This window comes from Salarias fasciatus, chromosome 18 (assembly GCF_902148845.1).
Source record: "Salarias fasciatus chromosome 18, fSalaFa1.1, whole genome shotgun sequence".
In the NCBI taxonomy this organism is placed as follows: domain Eukaryota; kingdom Metazoa; phylum Chordata; class Actinopteri; order Blenniiformes; family Blenniidae; genus Salarias; species Salarias fasciatus.
Window position 1 is genome coordinate 10,758,678 of NC_043762.1, and position 24,466 is coordinate 10,783,143.

Consider the following 24,466-nt stretch of genomic DNA (forward strand, 5'->3'; position numbering starts at 1 on the left):
CAAGCAAACACACACACACACACACACACACACACACACACACACACACACACACACACACACACACGCAAACACACGGCAGAGCAAACGCAAAATTAGTGCAGCCCTCAAATTTCTGGGCATCGACCACCGCCGCACATGCCAAGCTAACAGACCGGGCGCTGCCTGGGAGTCCAAGCGATGATCAGAGTGAGACGGTGAGGGAGCGGACGACGTGGGGAGGGGGGGGAGGGGAGGGGCGGGGGGGGGGGGGGGGGGGGGGGGGGGGGGGGGGGGGGCTGGCAGGCCGCGCTGTTGGCAGGAGTTGATGGTAATGATGCTTTGATTGGGACTGAGTGTGAGGCCTTCCAGACATGAGAGGGTCAGGCGGTGGCAACTCTGTTGATCACACACACACACAGACACACACACACGGGCCTCACACACTCGTCGTCCGCCCCTCCTGACACGACGGACGCACATCAGAGACTCGAACAGACCTCCCCCCCCCCCCCCCCCCCCTCCACACCCGGCCCGACACTCCCGCTCCGAGAGCCTTCACTCAGGCGACACTCGAGCGCCGCTCTCCTGGCGCTGTAGAGCCACTCGGGGACGGCGCCGGCTCACGTCGCGGTCGGTAGAGTGACAGCTTCGCACTCTCACGCACTTTAAAAAAGCAACATGCAAATAACTGCAACCACTTTTCTTTTTTTCTTCTCTTTTTTCCCTCCTCTTTAGCAACATATTTGTTGCTAAGTGCTCGCGGCGGCGGTGTTTGATAAACTGTACATATCACCTGTCAGCCACTTCACAGAGGTGTTAGTGGGAATTTTCAGTTTGGAGCATCTGAATATAGGAGGTTGGCGAAATCGAACGCAGCGGGAAACAGGAAAAGGCTACGAAGGCTACGGAATTATCGAAAAGTTGTGAGTTTCTTTTTTATCATAAATTGAAGAAAGTTATGGGAAGCGATGAAGTTACTTTGGTTCCGTGTTGCAATCTCTGACTAAACACGAATCATCTAAGAAAAACAAGCTCACAATAAGTTTAGCTTTACCGAGCAGAATGCCACATGCTTCCTCTCACCCGTATGAACAGCTGCTGCACTTTGAGTCCGGCTGTAACGCGCATTTTGAAAGGTTTTAAATGACTAAGCAGCAGCTGGGTGTGTGTCTGAGTGTGTGTGTGTGTGTGTGTGTGTGTGTGTGTGCGTGCGCGCACCTGCAGTAAGCAGCAAACGCATCTGTCATAAAAGCACTGCAGGTTGAAACAGTAACCGAGTGCCTGCAGAGCGTGTTTCCTCAGAAAGCAGCATGTTTTTACCAGAACGAGGCGCCGAACCAACTGTTCATCGGGATCAGAAGGAAGACGAAGCAAAAAGACTAGAATAGAAATGAAACAGAACCCACTGTCATCTGGAGCTGTGCAGTGCAAAACGCTTGGGTAAACGTGTGTGTCCGAGGTGACGTCAAAGCGATGGATGCTGGTCAGTCCTTTAAATTAAATGTAAATGCATCACAGGTGGTAGTGAAGACTTAACTGGAGCAGATGGAGAGATAGATATAGACCTCGCTATAGTTCTGCAAGGTCAGGCCAAAGTTTTGCCAATTAAAAACCATCATGTTAAGAAGCTGCACAAAAACATGGCGCGGTCAGAAAAAGTATTGCAATGCAAGAAAAATTAAAAGTTCTGCAAGTGAATCGGAATGGAGTTTGGATATAAATTGTAAGTTATTACAAAGGGAAAGACTTGTTTGTTTGCATGAAGAAGCAGGTTGAAGGTTCCAGTCCGGTCGGGGGTCTTCTGACTGGAGTTTTCCTCGTCTCCCCCTCGTGTGTGGGCTTTCTCTGGGTAACATGTATTTAAGGTAATTAGTGCTTTTCAATTGTGTGTGTGTGTGTGTGTGTGTGTGTGTGTGTGTGTGTGTGTGTGTGTGTGTGTGTCTTTCCAGGCTTGTTCTGCTGACCCCGTGTAACCTGCTTTGGCCTGACTGTACGGGACGGATGACTGTACATCCTGCAGCCTTCCCCGCTCTGAAATACTGCAGGAGCTGGCTCCGCTCCTCAACTTTGCTGCATCTACTGATGGATTTGTCCTTTAAATTAATTACCAGATCCAGACTTGGCGCAGAGACGGATCGACTCGAAGTCACATCGTTTCTGAGCTGCCAGTAAACGCAGAGCGGCTCAAACGGGGGCAGACAGCTTGAATTCGGACACCCTCCAGTGTACAACGCAGCGTGTGTCCCTGTGGTAACCCCGTCTCATGTTTTGCTCGCTTTCTAACTAAGCAAACTACACATTTGGGGCTCAAACTGTCTGTTGTGGCCCAACATGTGGAGCCTCGCACTCGTTTCCATGTGAGCAGATGAAGGTTCACAGCTGGGCTGAGGTTAGATGAAGGTCGAGGTTCGGGTGATATAAGAAATGCCACAAAGATAGCATCATGAGCGCCTTTTCCACGATTCTCTCAGCGCCTCCAAACGTAAACCGGTGTCATTAGAAGCGATCGCACCTGTTTGACACGGCGCCCTGTCGGCCGCCAGCCCGCAGAGCCAAATAGCAATTCCAGCCCCCGACAGCGAGATGAGACGTTCGCTCTCTCCTCCTCTCTCTCGCTCACTCTTTGACAATGATTGTCCTCTCATATTCATCCCCATGATGCTTTTCTCCCGTCTCCGCAGCGGAACTGAAGGAATCGGTTTTCGTGTCTTTGAAAGATGAAAAACACGAAATCCCTGAACAAGCAGCTCATGGTGTTCTTCCACCAGCGCACAACCCAAATATACAAAGATGCATTGTTGGTCCAAACGCTGGCACAGCATCATGTTTCCATGACGACGGAGCCTGACGCCACTCGGAGTTAAACCACGTCTTTCTTCACTGAACAGAGCTGAGCCGCGTTACCTGAACATGTCTCCCAGTCCCTTCAGCATCCCTTTCTTGGCTTTTCCCTTGTCTTTGTCCTTGTCCTTGTCTTTTCCTCCCTCCTGCTGCTTCTTCTTCTCCTTCCCTCCCTTGTCCTTGTCCTTCTTCTTCTCCTCTTTGGCGCGGCTGGTGCCGTTGACCAGGGGCTTCTCGGTGCCGGACAGCGGCGTCTGGTCCGCCACCGTGGACACCGAGTCCCGGCCCGACCTGGAGCTCTCCTCCGTGTCCTCCTCCACTACAGACGAAAAAAACAACAACAAAAAAACAGAAAATAGAAACCATCCAGGAGAATCATGCATTTTTTTTAATCAACAGATGGTTTAAGAATAGGTTCATACTAGTCGATCTATCAGGAGAGTGAGATTACTCTTCCTTAATCCAATTTCACTCCACATTACACGTGATTTAAGAGCCCTGTTCTCCGACGAGACGGGAACCATTAGGAAAAAATTAGCTGCCGAACATCAATGAATTAGCTACCATTTCACAGAGCCGTGGCCTGTTAGCCGGCTAAAACGTCCCGCGTTTAGAAACATTCTGGATTTTGTTATAGAATTCTTAATGAGTCTTGAGGGGAAATAATACTTAACGCAGATTAAAGATTTCCTCGCGCCGTCGTCCCCGCCACTAACTCTCACTGATTTTTACGCGCGCATCTGTGGTTGGTAAATTTTAAAGCCCATCTGCGCCTACAATGTTTTAAATCAGAGGAAATAAAAGAATTAGGACTAAGGCAGGGCGGCGAGGGGATTTTTGCTCCTCTTATCGCACAATTACATAACTGTCAGCGGCTGCTGTGGAGGGAGCTCATGGGTGACCGAGCGCTTTTTGGACAATATGCCTTTTGTATGGTAATATCAGTGGAAATGGTTATTTTTAATAAGCTTCTCCTTTTGGCTTCGTTTCAATTGTAATTCCTGGAGTAGATGAGCCGGATACAGCGGAGAAAAAAAAATCTTTTTTTTTTTTCAACCCAAAAAAACATGGCGGCAGTTACATCCCCGAGTCTTTAATATGCTGTGGCCACAAGCAGGAGCTAAATCAGCCGCGTTGGTCGCTGCCATGCATGATTTCAGGAGTTTTAGTGGCTCAGGCGATCAATCAGCGTTAGAGGGATGTGCAAACGGTGCAGATTTCACATTTCAGGCAGATCCGCGACGAGCCAGGAGTCCCCCCGGGAACCCTCCCTTACATGTCTCCATGCCCTCGTCGTCCTCCTCGGCGGGCGCCGGCCGGTCGTACGACTTGTCGATGGCGGCCCTGAAGCTCTCGTTGCAGCCCCGCCCCCTGATGATGCGGGGGCGGGGCCTGTGGAAGGGCAGGTCCCCGTTGAGGGTCACCTCGGCCACGGCGGTCTGCAGGCTCTCCAGGCTGCTGGACTTCTTCAGGCCCAGCGACGGGCCCACGTCCTTCGTGGAGGAACCTGAGCGGACAGACAGAGGTGCATCGTGGGAAATGGACAAACACGACCAGATCTAATCAGTTTGCAGTGTCCGTCTCATCACCTACTCCACGTCTACTTATCCAGCCACTTTCATTCACTTCAAACAACTCGCAAAGGAATGTAAATATAATTTTCCCGAGGTAGTTCAAGTCAATTTGTTCAGAGTCTGTTCATTATGAAATGGAGCGAAAGGTCGACTTCAAACTTTTTTGAGGACTTGAATTCAACTGAAGTTGAATTGACTACAGGATCACGGAACTAACAGATGAAGAGAAACGTCGTTTACAACGAGGAATAAAGGCTGAAGAAGCGATGCAAAGTGAATTAAAGGGAAGCTGTGAGATGATTTTAGAGGACGGGCTTTCTCCACAACAAACAGTGACTCGGCAACGCGACATTTATCTGACAACAAGTCACTTCCTGTCAGTTCCCAATAAGCAACGAGTAAATCTGTCCAAACGAGACCCCGGCGACCTCCCCCTGCGTCTGCTGTGATTTTCTCTGGCTGCAGGACGATTCTGTACAGGACTGAAGGGCTTTTTTATTTGGGATGGATTCTGGGATTTGTTCCAACCAACCTCACCCTGACCTTGAGAGCGAACATCCCCACGCACACACACACGCACGCACGCACACACACACACGTCCTAATAGCACGATATAGAGGCAGAAAGAGAAGCAGATCCACAGAGGGATGATAATTCCAGAGTTCAGCCTCACTGGAGGTTTATTTCAGTTCACTGGGAATATGTGACGACGAGCGTTTGTCCAATTAGGTCTCGCAAGATGCTGCAACTTCGTGAAACAGACAAAAGAGAATCGGGACGGCGAGTTTAGAACTCGTAACTTCACAGTAAAGACGAGGGGTGGTGCCACATTTCTAACTTGAAATCATAAAAACACATTTCAGTCCAGTTCAGCTTATGTCTTCACACAGGCAAGTTCATCTTATATTACATTAAATATCAATTCTTTCACTCTTCCTTTCCGTCCCGTCTCCTGTTTCCCGCCGGTCAGGCCTCCTGTCCATGGCGGCTCCTCCTCCTCTTCCTCCTCCTCCTCCTCCTCCTCCTCCTCCCACGCCGGCCCCGCAGTGACACCGCCCAGGAGATTAGTGACTCTTTCATTTACCTCCGTAGCTCCTCACCTTATCTCCCCCCCCACCCAACCTCCCCGTTCATTATCCGCTCCCAGCCGCTGAAAGGTGCCATATGGGAGCTAAAATTATGCCCGCGCCGCCGTACGAATAGTCTTACTTTAATTAAACTGTCATGTTTCTCCAATTTTGCTGATGGTTATTTTCATTGGGAGCCGCGGCTTGTAATGAAATTTGTAGCCAGTCAGGAGGAATGTCACACACGCGCCATCGATCCGTTTCCTTTCCCGCCGAAACAAACAGCGTCCAGGTTTGATTATCGCACAATGTTGTCGGAGATTATTGCTCCTTTCGCCTCGGGAGGAAGAGGATGAGGAGGAGGAAGAGGAGGAGGTGAAACAGGTGCTCCTCATACGGAGGTGCGTCCGGGTTTCAGCAGAGGGACTTTACTAATAGGAGCTTTATTTTTAGTTTGCTTGTTGAAGATATCAGATGAAAAGATATAATATCACGAGATTTTCTTGACTGATTTAAAGTAAAATGACTGAGAATAACACAAAAGGCTTGCACTATTACACTGTTTTCATGAATTAATGGGATCTTTTACACTGTATTTTGACGTTTGCAGATTTACCTGAACTTTTAGGAGCATGAATTTGGCATCTCCTTCCTTCGTTAGTAAAATTAGTCCTTTTACATGGACAAAGTCACACTTTTATGTTGTTTTTGCAAAGAATAATACTTTCTAATTGCCTATTTAACTTGTAATTAAGCTCAATGTCATCAATGTGTTACAATGTATTTGTGCTTGCGAGCTGATTTTGTCTTATTCCCTTGAAAAGTGTTCGGCGTTGAACCCTCTGTTCTAAAAAAGGACATAAACATGGAACACGATGATAATAAACTCCTCAAACTTTCTGTATGTTTAGTTCATAACAGGATATTTTCATCCAGGACAATGAAAAGTGTGACTGGTCCTAAATCTCAAGTATGCAAATCTCATTAATAAAACACCGTAGATTCTTCTCAAAAAAAGTCCCCAAAAAAAAGTAGATTTGTGATTGCATTTGCATATTGATCGAGGTTCAAGAGATCCAGAGACCCACTTCAGCGATGTTGTGATTTAAATTATTATTCTGAACATAATGTTATTGGCTTCCTTCAAACAAAAGGGGAATGCTCATAAAATCAATTTGAGTGAAATATATTGAAATTTATTCAAATGACCTGCCAGAGCTGGAGAATAATCTCGAATACCACGTCTGGAGATACTTTCTCATTTTAGCCGAGCAGCTTCGCTGAGAAAAGAGAGCAGGAAGAGGAAAGAGCCGCAGAACAGACCAGCTGGTTTAAATCTTCACCTTTCACTGGGCCAAACCTAGAAAAGGTCTAAACTGGAGCTGTCAGTGTTCAAGTCGATGCAAGATTGAAATATTTCAGCTTGATTTTCCGTCTCAGTGTTCAGAGAGACGACTGCGTCTCCACTCCCTCTTGTATTTTGGGCTAATTGAATTCCTCCTGTTTTACTTAAGTGCCCCCAGGTTTATTTTCTCTTTGTGGGCCCCTGGTGTCACTTCACCAGAATTTTTTTTTTTATTTTTTTATTTTTAAACAACGTGTACTCTCCACTAAGCACAAACGACCCATGCTCCATTTACCAGAGCCAAAACACAACCGTCCTGCGGGAAGCGGCGACTGCGACGCTCCGAGAGGGAAACTCCGAGCCGCGATGGGTTTATTGACACAGGTTCCCGCCACATGTCGGACCAGGACACCTCACTGCCCCCGGACAATCCTCCGACTGTTGTCGGCCTCCAGAACTGCATCCATAACTTTCCCTCCGCTTCATAAATCCCTGTGAGAAAGCCGTCCTCTGGGCGATCCCACCAACCCCATAAAACTCCTCTTAAATGTTTTTGGAAGTAATTATTTCCTGCTTCTGAAACATAACGTTAGTGAGTTTGACCTCCAATAAATTATATTTTCAAAAGACCATTTCACATGAGATTTGGAGACTTTTTTTGTTTTGTTTTAGCAGAACAATAAAATAGTTCAGCTGTTTTTTTTTTTTTGTTTTTTTTTATAACTGAAAAACATGAAAAGTTGAGTCATGGTGTGACTCAGCGTAACAAGGCCGTTTAATAAAAACCATAAAACCAGGGAGGCGATAGAAATCTGCTGGAGGCTCAAAATAACCACAAAAAACGTGAGTCAGTTAAGTTCTGCCTCCTGCAGAGGACAAATATAAGAAATATGTGACAAAATGAGAAAAATGTAAAAACTTCTCTCATGATGTTAACATAACCCGACTGCAATGCATTTTAATGAAAATTTATGACTTTCTCACAGGAAACAAAAGGCATTTTTTCCACTGAGCAAGTCATTCTGAAGTGTTTTTCAGCAAAAACTACTTGACATGTTAAAAACTATTTAACAAAGGAAAAAAAAAAAGTTCTAATCATGATCGATCAATTGAATTAACCACTGTTATTTCCTCTTCACAGTTGCATGAAGTGACTGTGCTTAAAGCTGTAATTGCATGCCTGGTCCCTATGTTTTTTTTTCTTCTTCTTCTTTTTTTATGGGATTACGTAACGGTCCAGCTGACTCATCTGCTGCCGCCGTCCGGCAGACACACGTCATCGAATATGCAGCAGCCTCATCCACGCTGACTCATGGATCATAACCCGATCGGAAGTTAAGAACGTCTCATTGCGGCCCAATGCAAATAAATCAAGATTAAAATGTCATCTTCTGTCTCTTTCACTCAGCCTTCCTCCATCTTCACATATTATTCACATTTCTTGAATTCCAGTCTTGGATTTACTGATCCTCCATTTTTGACCATTTTCTTATGAAGAACTTTGAATTGAGTCAAACTTCAAGAAAAGTGAAAGAAATCAAGTTTGACTGATCTAAAAACTGCTGAGACGTTTTCTCTCTTATCGTGCAAGGCTCACTTTCCGCCTCTCTCTCCGTCCTGATGTCCGACTCCCTCGTTCTCGTTCGGAGGAGACGGTGAAAACAGACGAGAGCCGACAGTGACGGATGACTCTCCATCAGCTCGCCGCTTCAACCAAGGACGCCGCGCTTTCTCACCCTCGACGTACGCGCAACGTAATTAGCGCCAGAGCCGCGACTCCGGCAAACCGGAGAAAATCAAATCTGCGGTCGCCCGGCTGTTTTCGCCACCGTGTTCGGCGGCGACCTCAAGGCTTCGTCGACAAATCGGGTCTCGTCAAGAGAGACGGCGGACGGACGTCAAACACGAGGAACGCCGCGCGGAGTGAGGACCGTTTTGATAAAAATGCATCGAAAATGTCACCAATGCAGCTCATAAAGCACGGTGGAAGAGTCACTGATCAGCTTTATGTCAAAATGCTGCGCTGACAGATCGCAGTTCTATTGTCTCCTGACTCGTGTTGACAGCTGAGTGAGTTTTCCGTCTACCTTGAGCGCACCGGTCTTACCTGCGTTGGCCTCGGGACGAGGGCTGAGGTTAATCTCGTCGGCTACTGTTAAAGGAAGAAGGAGGGGAAAAAAAAGAGAGAGAGGGGAGGGGGGGGGGATACAAACATTTGGGGTTTCAGTTAGTGCTCACTGCATTCCACATGCAACATCCAGGTAGCAACGGCAAACATCGGAAGGGGGCTCGGTCTCAATTAGGGTCGGACACCATGCGAGACACGAGGGGGGTGGGGGTGGGGGGGGGGGGGGAGTGGGGGAGGTGGGGGGAGTGGAAAGAGGTTTTCGAGGATAGCAATCAGACTTGTTGTGATATCAACATGGCGCACAGCAGCAATCTGGTGGGGAAGATTAGATATGATTATAGAGGGAGCGAGCGGAGACGGCTGCAGCCAAAGCAATCAGCGGCTGTTCGGAGCCATTTCAAGGTGAATCAACGGCGGCGAAGTTCTCGACTTTGAGGAGAGGAGTGGAAGTCTGTTTTCACACAAAGAGGCAAAGAGGGAGGGACGCATTTAAATAGAAGGAGCGCGTCGGAAACACGGGAGTGTGTGCAGGGATGTGGACTCAAGGCTAGACTGTTTATTCGCCGGGTTTTTAGCGCTCAGTGCTTCATCAGATGACTGAGAAACAGGAAATGAAGGCTCATCAAAATACATTTTCCACCCCACTGTTTGAATATGAGACGGAAACACCTGACAGGACTGATTCTCAGCCGAAACCTGTATTTAATGAACACAACCTTGCTAATTTAGTTGAAAAAATACCAGAGACAGAAAAAGGCAATGCACCCAAGTTTCAATCATTTAACCCAAACTGTGGAAAGCAGTCTGCACTGTTGTACCTAGATCCATGCTCTTGGACTTGCGTGTCTTGATGATCTCCAGCTGAGCGGCGTCTCCGAACTGCTTGGTGCGCTTCTCCGACATGCTCTGGCGTCCAAAGCCTTCCCTCTGGAAGGCGCCGTCGGCCTGATTCTCGTCTGGATTCAGGGAGCTGGAACGACGCAGAGGTCAGACAGAAAGGGCTTAGGCCAGGGCTGTCAAACATAAGGGCTGCGGGCCAAAATCGGCCTGCAAGAGGCTCCAGTCTGGTCCACAAAACCCACCAAGGAAACGGTGACATTATTCAATTTCAACTAATTTCTTCCGAGCTGTGGAAACAACACGACACTGAAACCACAGCTCAGATGTCAGTGATGCTGCCATGAAGGAAACTTCAACGATCGCAATGCGAAACGCTAACTAGCATTAGTCTCAAAGCCACGCTGTCAGGGCGAGTTTGTTAAAACATGCATAATGCGAACAGCTGCAGGAGTTTTTTTCTGACATTTCCCTGGACCTTAACACCAGAGGGTTTCATTAAAACTGAATTTATGTTGAAACTGTAGTAATTTTCCACCAGTAATTGTTTGAGTTTGAGAAAATATTGATATTTTCATCAAATATGCAACAAAAAAAGACTGTAAAGATCAAATTTTAAGGTTATTATGGAGCTATTTTACCAGTGTGGTTCACTGAAGATAAAATGTGGCTGCATGTGGCTCCTGAATTAAAATGCGTTTGACACCAAAATGGATTTGTCAGAGGATAATAATAAAAAAAAAACAAAAAAAAAAAAACTGGAAAGGACAGAGCAAAAACAAACGTAGAATGACGTAAATAAAATTTCTCTCTTTGCGATATTTGATAATAATATGAGGTGATGAAATGGACGCGTGTTACAGCAGCAGCCTGACGTTATATTGATTTATTTAACTTCCTCAAACAGCTTTTCATCAGCACTGTGTCACGACACAGGTCCTTGACATCAGGCCAGTACAGGCGCTGCCAACACCGCTTCCAATCAAAGAGCAATCAATGGAAAGAACACACACACACACACACACACACGGCTACCAACAACAGAAGACCCACACTGGCCTTGAGGACATGCTACAGTTCAAACACCACATTCAGAGTTTACAGGGGAGGAGGGTGGAGGGATGGAGAGTCCGGTTTCTCGGCCCACCTGTCGTTCTGAACGGGCGGCTCTTTGGCCCACGACGGCGTCACGTCCGCGGCGAAGGCCACGTCGTCGTGAGAGCTGGACGACGACTGGTCGGAGAGGTGAGGCGGGAGCAGCGGCGGCCGGTCGTCCTCGATGATCACGGTGTCGTCCTGCGGCATGTTGACGGTCGGCGACAGCTGGTAGTTCCCTGAAAGAGACAAAAAAAAGGTTGATTCTTTGTCATCTAACGGTTTGAAAATCCAAATCAATAAATCCTAATGCTGCAGTTACTATTTTATTCATATGACTAAAACTCACAGATTATGTGCATGAGTGTGTGTGTGTGTGAATGTGTGTGTCTGCACACCTAAAACTTCTCACAGCTTCACAACAGTTTTTTTTTGTCTTTTCGTTTTTTTTTTTCTGGGTGTTTTATCTCTCGCATAAATTATGAGTTTATTGTCAGAGTGAACAGTTTTGTTCGCACAGTTCACAACTCGCCCGCCAGTCTGTTCGCAAGCAGATTGAAAACTCAGTAAATGTGACTACAGTTTATTTTTAATCCTGACTGGAGAAGTGAAAACCGATCAGGGTAACTTCTCAACACGCTCATCGTTTTTTGGAGTTTTAAAGCAGAATCAAACCTCTTGTTTAATCAGTTAACACAGAAGAGTTCGGTAGCAGCCAGAATAATGTTTCCGTGTCGAGACAACGTGATTATTTCAGGCTTTGACCTCACAAATAAAAGATAAAAAGTTCCCTGCGCCGTGGAGGGAATCACACCGTCCTCTTTCTCTGCTGCTGAAAAGCAGCGGCTTAAAAACTCCCATTGATATGCAGTGCATGGCTCTGTCTTTAATCTCTATTTTGAAATTGGCATCAAAAACGAAGGGGAGGGCGGTGGGGGGGGGGGGGGGGGGGGGGGGGGGCGGGAGCGGCTCTGTGCGCTGAGCTCAGGGAGGAGGGCTGTTTGTCTTTTCAAAGAACTCCGGGTTTTAAAGCCGTGGACCTGCGGCTCTGAGCCAGGCCTGCCGGCCGGGTGCCGAGGCCTCCGGGTTCAGGCGCTGCGTCCAATCACATGCCGGGACCACGGGGTGCTGGAACCGTCCTGCGCTCGGGCCTCTGGGGGCTAGATAATCAGGTGAAAGGGCCCCGGGGTGCTGAGACCCTGGGCTGCCGGGGGCGTCCAGCCAGCCGGACTGAATGGTCTCGTGTAAATCAACAGACTGCAGGAGAACAAAGAGGTGACGGGGACGAGTGTGAGCGAGGGAGGGTGCGGATGTGCGTGTGCGGGGGTCAATTAAACAGTCGTCAAGGAACTTCTTGAGTGAACTTTTATTCAAATTAACTCATTAAGGCACTTTATCCTGGCACGACCCCGGCTGGTAACAGCTCAGTGTTTCCCAGGCCTGGTCCTCGTCACCCAAGACGTCTCCCTCCTCCAACGCAACAGAAACGTTCAGGACAATAATAATCAAAAGAAATGACGTGATGCAGGAGCATTAACACTATCTTTCAACTTAAATAGATAATTTCCATGATTTCTTACTGGTAAATCCAAACGTGTAACATGAAAGCGTTCAGAAGATGGATGAACTCAGGTCAAAGGGTTGACATGAACTCTTTAAACATGACTAGTAATGCTTGATTAGTTAATGAGAAATGGAGGGTTGATTGAAGAAACATCAACATAATGACACTAATTACAAAAAGTTACAAATTCAGTAACGGCATCCAGGAATTCGCCCTCGCTTCGGCCCCTTCCTGCTGCGTATGTTTGTTAGTCACTGCAAATTTAGGAGTCCGGGTGAGTCCTCTACCCCAACACAGCCCCACACACACACACACACACACACTGTGTACAAATGTCTGCACACATGTGCTCTCACAAAACCACTTAATCCCATTTCCCTAAGCAGTCCAATGCGCAACACTGAGAATCCCATCAATGTCAGAGAATGAATCACTGCAGCACAATCAACTGGCAGCGAGTGAGTAGAAAACCAATGAATCTGTCAACTCGCCGCGTTGGTAAAAGGAAAGGAGAAGAAGGAGGCTTTGTTTCAGTGCCAGCGCCCGAGGGCAGCCGTCGGCCAGCGACAATGCCGCTGCCAGGCGGACGGATCGGCCAGCGCCACCTGAGAATCGAACTAATAAACACTCCGCATCGTCTGCAGAGGGAGAAACGGAAGCAGCTTCACACACAGATCACATCGACATCACCATAAAGAATGGATTTTTTTTTTTTAAAGTCCAAGTAAAAGACAGATGTTAGTTTACATGTGGTTAACACGCCAGGCCACGAGTTGGTGCTGCTGACTGCTTTTGGAATGAAAACACATAAGCACACACGTGCACAGAGAACAATACACGATAAACATGTAAAATGTCAAAGTTTTGAACGCCATTTAACATTATCTTTAAATAATTTCTGTTAACACCCCCCCGTTCACATTCTGCTCACGTGGCGTTTCAAGGGTAACATCCAATGTGTTCTGTCTGAAACTATTGAATACTTAAACGCAAAGAGGAGAAAAGAAACTAAATGTGAGAATAACAGGGAGTGAAAGACAAGAGAAGGAGTTTTCCCCCCTCCCTCCCTCCCTCCCTCGATTTTAATTTTGTCTTGTCTCCATCTATTTGCATAATTAGTAAGGAGGTTATTGCCAGGGGTGCCGGGCCTTGAAAGCGATTGGCCTGAAGGAATAATTAAGTCGCTCTCTTATCCATTGGCATCTTTCAGAGTGCACAAAACCGGCGAGTGATCTGAGAGCGTGCGCTGGCCGAGACCAGAGCCGATATGTGCTGAATGGGGATGATGTTGTCTTCTAAGAAAGCCCTAATGCATGATTTATGTCTGGTGGCACCGACTCACAACTACAGAACTGGCTTCTTCTTTTTTTTTTTTTCTGTGAAAAGACACTCCCGCCTCCCTCCGGCTCACACACACACACACTCACACGATAGTTTTATTTATTCAAGGGAGGCTTGCTGAGCATGCAAAGCCCGCCTTGGTGTTTCACACACTTCTGGGAGCTGCAGCTCCGCTCCTCTTCTTCTTCTTCTTCTTCGGGTCTCAGCGATGCAGCAGCTGAGCGTGGAGCTTTTTCCAGATCGCCACTTTTCTGCTGACTCACGAGAAAAAAAGATAAAACGGCGCACGCCGCGATCTTCAGCTGGGATTCTAACTCCAGACCACACATGGGAGAGCGGTACACTGCCTCCAGCCACTCTGTCATTACAGGCATCAGCGCGCACGGGAGCGCTGCTGCCCGTTGTTCCTCTGTTCAAACAACAACCAACAGCACCAACTCATGGAATGGTCTGTTAACTACATCGTTTTCACCGTTTCCTTCATTAAAAACAAAACATTTCAACAACTAGGCCTAAAACTTGGGAGTTTGTGGCTCATTTTTGTGCAATTTTTTCACACTACTTGTTGCTGGAGCCAAAGAAGACGACCCAATGTCGCCCACAGGCAATTATTCTATTCCTATTTGTGAAATGAAACCATCTTTTAAAGTTCGCTTGAGGTCACTGCTAAGAAAATCAACAGGAGGAGAATAGCAGCTTAGAGCCACAGCCTCCTGGCCTTTATCCTCTTTGCTTTCGGCCCACAGTGGCAAATTAAACAACATTTCAAATAAGGCTTTAATCCTTTCCCCACCTCTCCAATCTCACTTTGATTCAAAACTCGAGAAAAAAAAAAAAGTCCTGCCTTTAATATCTCTGAGCGCTTGGGAAAAAAAAAAAAAAAAAAAAAACGACCGACATTTCTCGGTTTTTACTACTCACTCGATTTTAACAGATTTGGAAAACACGTGTAAAAAGTACATCCAAAAGATTTGTCATGATAAAGTGGGGTTGAAATTTATCCTTAAAGTGGTCGGGGAAAAAGAAGAAAGGAAAACACTCCACTGGGCTGATTAAGTGTTTAATAAGCAGGGAAAAGGTCTCACGTGTCTGTGATAGCGATTATAAGAAGGCCGAGGATTCCAGCATCTGCTCTAATCTGCGGAGAAAACTCACATTTCCCCGCTTCAGCTCAGCTGATTCAGAGCGGGGACACGAAAACAAGGCGCACGTGACGGAGGATCAGAGCGCAGGTGTAGCGTTCGCGGCGTGGAGTCTCAAAGAGTCGGGAAACACACATCGTGTGTGTGTGTGTGTGTGTGTTTTTTTAATAATCCTCACAAAGTCAGCACACTGCAGAGTGAGGTGGGGATATTCAATTTAAGCACCAACATCTTTGGTGTAATCCTTCCCGCTGACGCCGACGGTTGGAAGCTACTCTGCATCCTGAGAGTCATTTAATCTGAGCGGAAGATTTAGATCAGAGATCAAACGGCTTCAGATGGGAATTCGTCCCATTATTTTCCCACCTATTTCGTCTCATGAATTGTTTTCTTTCATTCTTTTTTTTTTTTTTTTTTTTTTTTAATTCTGTTAACCAATTTATCAACAGATGAACCAAGCAGGAGAAACTGATCAGATTAATTGATTGATGTTCATTACTGAGTCCTGGAAGAGAGCTGAACTGTCTTTCTGTTATTACCCTCTGGATTATTTATCAGTTGCTTGAATTTGTCAAAAAAAAAAAAAAAAAAAAAAAAAAAAAAGTGCCCTTGTTTGGAGTGAAAACTCCTCCATGCTGTTTCTTCTGCCTTGTTCTAAGTTTCTCGTTGGCAGAGCGAAAGTGTCTCAGAGATCTGAAAAGCAGTAAATACTCTACTTCTCTCCGAAACATGTGAAGACCGTGACTTCACCGAGTCTCGGTTTAAAATTCTCTTTTATTTCCCGACTCTGTGGATGTCCGGGGTGATCGGACACATCAACTTTCAGAAGAGTTTCGAAGCGTCACTGTCTGTTCAGATAAACAGCAATATTCAAGCTGAGAAGCATTTCATCTCCTCTATATGCATCTGCCTTGACTCTGAACCCTGTGCTGTACATTCATTAGAAGCTCGGAATATGGAATGAATACAGCGACTGCTGCTTCGTCTATTGGCGCTCTCTGTCACTCATAACTTCTTTCAGTGATCAATGCCAGCCGCTCCGCGTGAGGAAAAACAGACCTCAAGCCTTCACCTTAATGTGCGTTGATTAATGAGGCAGCGTCTGTAGTGGCTGCGAAGAAAGAAAAGTGATTAAAAGTTGGTGTATCGGCTCAACTGTTTCTCTGCTAAGCTAATTTAAAAGGTATTTGCCGACTCAGCAGGAAAAAAAGAAAAAGTATTTTCATGCACCTCAATACACGTAGATTATTAAAAGCGAAGAAACAGTTTGGGTAATCCTGCACTTCTGCATGGTCGCACCATCTGCTGTGAAAAAGCGCCTGCTTTCGCCAAACCGCCCGTCCCGTCCGCCGTTCGGATGTCACGAGGGTGCAATCCCGCACATGCGGGCGGCAAAGCTCCCGCACGCCGACTCAAACAAGCCCGCTAATCTCCTGCACTTTGGCCAACAAACACACACACTCCCAAACCAACTCCGAGCCTGTTTGAGCAATGACGGACAGGTCATCCGGCAACAGACATTCACATTTCTTCCAGTTTTATTTGAGTATCTACTGCAAACTACTCATTGACCAGCTATAAAACTATGATGCAATGCTAAATAAATATAATGAAATCAGGAAGATCGAGACCCGATGCAGAGGACCACTGTAGTAACATTGTACAGCACTGAATCCAGTTGTAATATCAGCTTCTCCAGCAGGAGTTCCAGTGACTTTTGACCCCAGTGGTTCGCTTCCATTTTCTCTGTGCATCAGTGAGCTGAGACCACTTGTGACCCGATCGCTGGTTCGCCAGTTTTCCTGCTTCAAATCACTGCGGGAAGGTCGTGACCGCTACAAGACTGAGGACATCCCGCAGGCGCGAGCGTCCCGGAGAAGCTCTGACCCAGCTGTCTGACTGTCATAATATTAACCTTATCAGAGCCGGATAGATGGGCTTCACGGTTCCCCCCAAAATTCTGCCATCCTCCAGTATATCACGCAACGCCAATGTGAAAGAGTGACAAATGAGTTGAATAAAGAAAAGAAGAGATCGTCGGACCTATTGTGCGTGGCATCATTCCTTGTCGTGGCATCAGGTTGTCGTCGAGCCCCTCGAGGCCGCCGTAGAGAGAGTGTGAGATTCTCCGTTCGTGGTCGTCCAGGGAGGTGTTCAGAGTCTGCTGGGGTCCCATCGGGCTCCCTGGCGTCTCCTGATGAAAGACAGAGCAGGAATTAGCTTCACCTCATCATTTCTCTTTTTTAATATGCGATTCAAAGTTAAAACGGCACTGCTTGATGAAGGACAAGAAAATCCTTCGCACACGAGTAAAAAGAAGAAAAGTCCGACCGAATGCGGTTGAAGTGAACTGGCCATGCTAACATTTGCTAAAGAGTAATGGATGACACAGGGGCAGCTATCCATGCTAATGCTACCACTGCGATAACAAGGATAAATGAGCATGGATTTCCAATAGGCTGCTGAGCCACGGGCTGTTGGCGAGCTCACGGTCGCCCCGCAGGGGAAGGTTAGCCTGCTAGCATCCTGACATTACCCTCAGGACACATGATGATACTCTCTTGTTTGCTGGACAAACAGACGATTTGCTGGCCCTGTCACCCATAAGCACACATCTCCGGCCTAGCAGGGAGGGTGTGTGACTGTGTGTGTGTGTGTGTATGTGTGTGAGCCTGCTCTCAGTGTCTGTCCATTGGATCGTTGACTATATCGATTCGCTATGGCTTTTCCATTTCTTGCTGAAGGTGATGACAGCTCTTGCCATGAAGATAACCATCATCGCCGGCATCACATAACAAGCGATAACACTATCACACTCCAGTCAATACCAGAGCCAAATTACCCCAATCAATGACTATAACTAGCAAGGCTGGGATTCGATTCTGGCAGAAGGTCTTTGCCCAATGATCCTTTCAGCTCACTAAACGGTTGAGGTGTTGTAATATCCACTGCCGGAGAGATACGGATGTAAACAAACAAGTTCAGTTCATGAGAAAATGCACATGTGGGTGATAAAAGGCCTGGCAGGAACGTAAAGTGTAATAAAGTGGATGTCAGACTGAAGGGCTGCTTGTTCAGACGCCATGGCAACAAACATTTTCACATCACAGGTTTCCTCATGGGAAAAGAAGAAGGATCCACATAAAATATCCTGAACACAATGTGTTGAAGTAAATCTTCTTTAAAAAAAAAAAAACCCACTGTGCTGAGATCTGTGGCAACAACCTCCTGATTTCACTGTATTTACTCATCGTCCTTCAGAACCATGAGTTAATTAATTTTATTCTTAATATTGACCATCATCAGCATATAACCTCATTTTTTAGAGTTGCATCTGTTCAAATTGACAGAAATGGTTAAATTGCTCACGTTATGCACAAGGTAAAACAGGATGTATCAGCAGAAAGAAGGCGTTACATTTATTTAAGGGTGAAACTTGATTTTAGAACATGGAGAATTCACACACCCTGAAAAATAATTACTTTACCCTAACTACTTACAGGGATGATTGTAACTGTTGTTATATTTTTGATGTTCTTTGGACTGTACATGGTTACTTTGGGTTAGAGTCTATCTACCTATTTATTTTAAACAGTTTCTAGTAGAAATTCGTGAGGTATTTCAGATCTGACGGACGGTAGCAGTAAGTGATTGTGTGTTGTTGATGTGGAGAAGATCCTCCACGATGCTGAACACAGAAGAATGAAACTCCCTCAAGTGCATGATGAGAAAACAGACATTTGACAGTATTTTACAGAAAGAGAAAGACTTGTAGCTTCTTCTTCTTCTTTTTTTTTTTTTTTTTTTTTTACATCAGATACAGATGAGGCGATAAATGACCAAACAGCCCATATGGACCAGATAAACACTTGGGTCATTTCATTTATTGGGGTTTTTACACCACAAGTGAAGAAGAAATCGAGTCAGTTGAAACTGCCTACAGAGTCATGGCTGGAAGAGCTAATCTAAAACTTCACACAGCCACGACAAATCCACCCAGGAAACAAACTCAATTCCGAGGTCGACACATGGCACCGTGACTGCTGGCACGCTCCCGCTCCTGACTTTAAATGAGGAAGATAATGAATCGGTCGGCCGAGGGGCCGAGGTGAAACGCCTCGGTATCGGCCGATGGGATTTACAATACCAAGAAAGGGTTTGGGGGGACGTCAACAAGGCGCGCCGCGGCTCATTGCATATTCAGGCCGATAACGAAGCTCCGGGAAGGTCTCGATCTCATCGAGCGCCGGTGGTGATGTGGAGGAAGTCGGCGGCTCCGGGTGTGTTGTGTTCCGGCGAGGACAAAGGGAAGAATGATCCGAAAGCAGTTGGATTTGTAATTTATTGGACCGGAAACATGAGATTGATTCGAGATTGGCTGTCATGGGACAGTGACATGTGGAGGAAAGTGAGTACGGGATTATAAAGCAAGCCAGTAAATGTCAAATAAGCCATGTCTTCAATGCTGTTGTCCATTTTAACTAATATTTAACTGACAGCCAGTTATGAGGCTGTAACAACTATCCGTCACCTGATTCAGACTTCTGAAACCGGCTGTAAGTGGTCTCTTTGAGCTTGAGTGTTGTTTTCCTCCCCTTGTTTTCCCAGAGTCGTCGTGGACGCTGTTTACTCCAAATAGCCAGACCCTTGGAAAAGCCTGAGGCGAAGCCTCCGGCTCTGCATGTGAAGCAAAGATTGACAAAAGTCCCAGAGCTCGAATTTTATTCATCCAACATGCTCGCTGTGAAGTCCCACTGCCTTGACATGCCTGCAATAAGCTGGAGCGTGCACATGCACGCACTCACATGCACGCACACACGCCACCTCAACAGGCGAACACCGATATCTCTCCTTGAAAATAAATGCATACATGCATAACTCGGACGTGCAGAAGCACAAACTACGCACACGCACGTGCGCAAAGACACACACGCGCGCTCGGGCACAGGCTCCCTCGTGCAGGCGCGTGCGCACGAAACACACCTCCAGGCTTAGCCTCTGCTTTCAATTACCACACGGGCCGAGGGGAAATCAAAACTCTGACACACCAGGTTGGAAAGAGAGCAGTGCAGAGAAGGCAAGGCAGTGCCAGAGGCGGACACGTGGACGGGGGAAGACGTGCGTGCCCGCGCATGTGTGCACGGATCCAGACTCGGTGCTGAAGCCGGCGACAGGCCAAGGTGTATAGAGAATGTAAAAACATGGCATCGAGGGGAGGGGAGGAGGGGAGGGGGGGGGGGGGGGGGGGGGGGGGGGGGGGGGGGATGGTGTCGTTCGGTTCATGGAAGTGTTTCTGTTTCCCTCAGGCGGCCGTCGGAGAGCAGAGAGTGGGAGTGGCCCGAAACCACCGTGACCCGACTTCTTACTTATATGCTGTGAAAGAATTATTTGATGCTCATAACGACGTCCCCCAGTGGTTTGCTTTGGCTCCGCTGATGTTTTTTTAAACAAGCGGGTCTTTTTAGGGCTGTACGTTGATAAAGTGCTCAGCGCTCCTTTCTCACTGCCAGATTATTCTCCTCCATGGGTTTTTTTCTCTGGACACACCTGGTTTCTCTCACGGCCTAAAAACATGCTTTAGAGGTTAATTGTTGACTCAAAATTGCCTAATATGTCTCGGTGGCCTGTGGGAAAACTCCTGTTATTTTAAGCTTTTTCCCCCCCTTGAAATCCTTTTATAGGTTAATTACTGATCATCTGAGTGTGACTCCAGCTCTCGTTTGGGTAAAACTAAAACAGGAAATAGAAAAGAACTAGACTCAGTTCGTGTTTGATTGTTGCATCCAGTTTGTGTTTGTGGTTTTTTTTTTTCTCACCTCACTCCTTTTAGCCACTCGTCTGGCCACGATGAGCTGGATCATCCCACGCTTGTTACCCTCCGTTGACATCGACTTGCGAAGCGTCTCCATGGCGTCTTGGTTGGTTTTGCCCAGCAGCGACTCGCCGTTGACAGCAATTAGCTGGTCGTTTACCCGCAGGCGTCCGTCCTTTAGGTTCAGGAGACAACCGTTGTTGTTGTTGTGTGTTTAGACATTCTCCAGCCAATTACCAAACTATACGACAAATAAGAACAGCCTTTCTTCCAACTTTACAGTGACCTTGATCCGATCAAACGGGCTCTGAAAGAGCATATCTTGTTTCTAGTCATGATCTGATGTCTGGCAGAGAGGAGTGCTTTTTAAGTCTGTTATTATCTGCTGTCAACACACGCTTGTTTGTACGAAAAAAAAAAACAATCAAGTTGAAGGACTATGGAAATTGACTACAGTTGTGGAGACAGCCACAGAAACGAGGGCACTCTGCTCCGGTGACAGCTTAAGCTTTATCACCGAGAAGAGCCATTTTCCGTCTCTTTGTCTGTTTTAAGGTCAAACAAGTGCAGGAAGCAGCCACCGAGCGTGACTTTAAGCTGCTGTTCGATCCGTTTTTAAAGCCTTGAAGTCTCGTGAAAAAGATATTTAGGATTTTCAAAATAAATTGATCTAACTGAAGTACCTTTTTACTGAAAATTCCTCACTTGTCTTTCATATTTCGACTCGTTCATTAAACACACGGAGGGTGTCGTACCTTACAGGCCGCTCCACCATTGATGATGGATTTCACAAAGATGCCCAGATCCGCATGGTTTTCCTTGGAGCGGTTGCCTTTGACGCTGACACCCAAACCCGCCGAGCCGGAGTCACTGAGGGGGATCTCGAAGGTCAGGAACTCTCTGGTACCGTCTGGAGTCAAGACCAACTCGTCCTCCTCCGCCTTCTGCAAGAGAGCCGACAGACACGGAACCTCATTCCACATCCTGCAACCGTGCTCTATCTAAAGATCTGCAGCGTCCACAGAGATGGACGTGCTTTTTAATGCAGTTAAATACGCCTATACCATAATTAGCATTTGATAAGACAAAGCAAAAAAACATTGGGGCAATTACTCCAGCCTAAAGCAATATCGGGAAAAGCCACTTCAGCCTCGCTGTGCTCTCACGGTGCTCCTTTGTGTTACCCAAAGGACGAAAAGTTAAAAAGGACATTCATTTGCCCACTTGAGGTTAATGAAAAGTGCTTGCGTATAAATTGCAGCCGGGCAGATAGCAGGGAGATAAATCAGAGTGCAAGCTCATTAACGGCGTCAGATGTATTAGTTTTAAAACAGGTTTGTGCTCATAAGTGCTAAATCGGGTACTTAGCATACACGGGCAGGGACTGGTGTTGTCTTATCAAGCCGAGGGCCTCGCCTTCCCCCGTCAATACTCAGAGAGAAGGCACAACTTCCAGACTTTGGAGAAACAGTCAAACTGAGATTGGATTTTAAACAGGAGCTTAGCTAAAGATTTCCTGAATCGGAGGTGGAATGGATCGGTAAAGCAGCCTCAGAAAGGCAAAATGGTGAAGAATTCATAAGCCATTGGAGGAACATTGGCTAAAAGCATTAAATAGACATTTAGTAATTATGTAATGCAGACAAAAAAAAAACTGTCAATCTAAGTGAATGTGTGCAGTTTGCAGACTTACTTTAGCTTTTCTCTTCACAATATGCATTAAAAACATACAGGAAGTCCAGCAACCAACCAATACATGTGAACTGGTCTGAGTTCAGACGCATCCCAGTTTTAGCTTGACTCTTAACATTTCTGAGTTCTTGGTTTGATGCATTTTGTCTGGTCTGCTGGTGAAGTAGTTCTGATCGTACACTTGAATCCACAGTGGTTAAAACAGCTCAGCAGGAGGGGGAAGAACTAGACTAGTGGGAAGCATGTTTTTGTCGGCTAAACAGTTAAACTCCTGATCACTTGCAAGTCGGTAAAAGAAATATCTGTTGTTTGGGGTTTTATCCTTGTACAAGGTGTTGCTTGATTGTCATGCACTCGCCCGCCACTCGTCGGAGCTACAGTTGCTTCAGACGAAGAAATGAAGAGATGTTGTTATGCTCTTTTTTTTTTTTTTTTTTAAGTTGAATGAACGAAAAGTTCACAGAAAAACAACCCACCTCAGCTCCGTCAGTCTCCTGTAATATTCATATCGAGGGTGTTAGTGCGATATATTGTGCAGCCTTAAATTACGTACATCACACTGATCCAAAACAGTCTTAGAGACTTAAAACACACCTGAATTGTGATGCGAAGTGCGTCGAACACACGGTGAACTTCACAGTAACCCTGCACCAACGCAGCAGCCTAATTGATATGCCGAGCGCTCTCGCTCTCTCTCTCTCTCTCTCTTCTCCTCCACAACAGGTGCTTCTCTCCCTCTTTCTCCATATTCATTCTCCCTCTCTCCTCCAGCTCAACAATAAAAAGCTATTCTCTCGCGCTTGTTATTTGACAGCTGTCCTCTGAATAGATGGGTGCGTGCACGCTCGCGCCTGGCAATTATTGCGCACGCCTAATGAATTCAATCATCGGGCTCGGTGTCAGCATGTCATTAGCTCCCTTTGTTTGCCGGGAGAGAGATGGAATTACTCTGGGTGGAGCGACGGAGGGGAGAGAAAGAGGGATGGAAGGAGAGCAGGAGGATGGAGAAGGGAGGAAACAGGAGGAAGGAAGGAGGAAGATAAAGGACGAGCGAGCGCGAGGAGCACTGTCAGGATGTCGACGTGTCTCAAAAAGACAAAAGAACGCTACCTGGAATAAATTTGCGACGAGGCCTTCAGCCAATTTTTATATCAGCAACAACTTATTGGAGGCGCTTGGGAACAATAAAGGCAACAGGATTTCAATTATTTTGAGGAGTCAAGTCCAATTCACTCCGCCAAATTAAATTTAAGGCTAATTAAAAAGTGACTGTGAACGGCTTAATCCTCTTTAACTGCTGATGGTCAGAATGAGAAAACAGTTACAAAACATCTATGAAGTGGACGAGACCTCGTTTCAAGGGGAGAAATACAGTAATCTCTTAATTTTTATTCTTTAGTTGAATGCAGAAAGGATTAAAACTGTATAAAAAGACAGACTGAAAGAATTGTACGTACATTTATTAGCCATCAATCCAATTTGCCCTAAAAAAAACACCCGAAAACTGAAGGGGTTAAATATTCTAAAGGCTAACTTGCTAATTATAAGACACTTCACTGGACTCTGTGACAATTTTAACTCTTCACATTGATAACTAATAGTTTTTAGCATTTTTGTAGGAGTTTAGTTCTCACATCTGGTCTTTAAACGTCCCTCAGCTTCCTGAAGTCTTGCTTTGTTTAGCTATACCTAATGCTAGCTAATGCTAGTCAAGGGTTAGCTAGCTGTATCGCGCCTCCGGTCAGGAGTTGGTGGTTTGCTGAAACCCTAATTGCTGCAGTCATCGGTTTAGTTGTTCGTCATGCTAAATAATTATAATCAATGGTTTGCTGAACCCTTCACAATACTGCTGAGGTCAGAGGTGAAGCTCTTCAGACTGCCAGCAGTTATCCTACTGCTGTTCAAGGTTTATTATCTGAAAGGCTGACACGATGGGATTTAATTTGCTTTGACTACAGCATGCAGCATTATTTAGCGCTATCTGTCAAATTTACATTTAGCTAAGGGATATTTCCAATTAAGAACAGTTTATTATTGGAGGCCTG

General features: G+C 46.2%; 1 protein-coding gene across 4 annotated transcripts in view; it reads right to left on the reverse strand.

The window, feature by feature from the left end:
• Positions 1–24,466, reverse strand: part of pard3ab (par-3 family cell polarity regulator alpha, b) — a 211,142-nt gene that overhangs the window by 58,487 nt on the left and 128,189 nt on the right. For 2 of the 4 annotated variants that reach the window (XM_030115320.1, XM_030115317.1), the window contains 8 exons: positions 21,485–21,673; positions 20,734–20,904; positions 16,961–17,111; positions 10,923–11,109; positions 9,757–9,908; positions 8,918–8,962; positions 4,100–4,330; positions 2,887–3,142 (listed from right to left, as the gene is read on the reverse strand). In XM_030115320.1, coding sequence (XP_029971180.1) covers positions 2,887–3,142; positions 4,100–4,330; positions 8,918–8,962; positions 9,757–9,908; positions 10,923–11,109; positions 16,961–17,111; positions 20,734–20,904; positions 21,485–21,673 — 1,382 coding nt within the window. The remainder of the gene's footprint in view (positions 1–2,886; positions 3,143–4,099; positions 4,331–8,917; positions 8,963–9,756; positions 9,909–10,922; positions 11,110–16,960; positions 17,112–20,733; positions 20,905–21,484; positions 21,674–24,466) is intronic. The other 2 variants (XM_030115321.1, XM_030115318.1) reach the window with 1 other exon arrangement.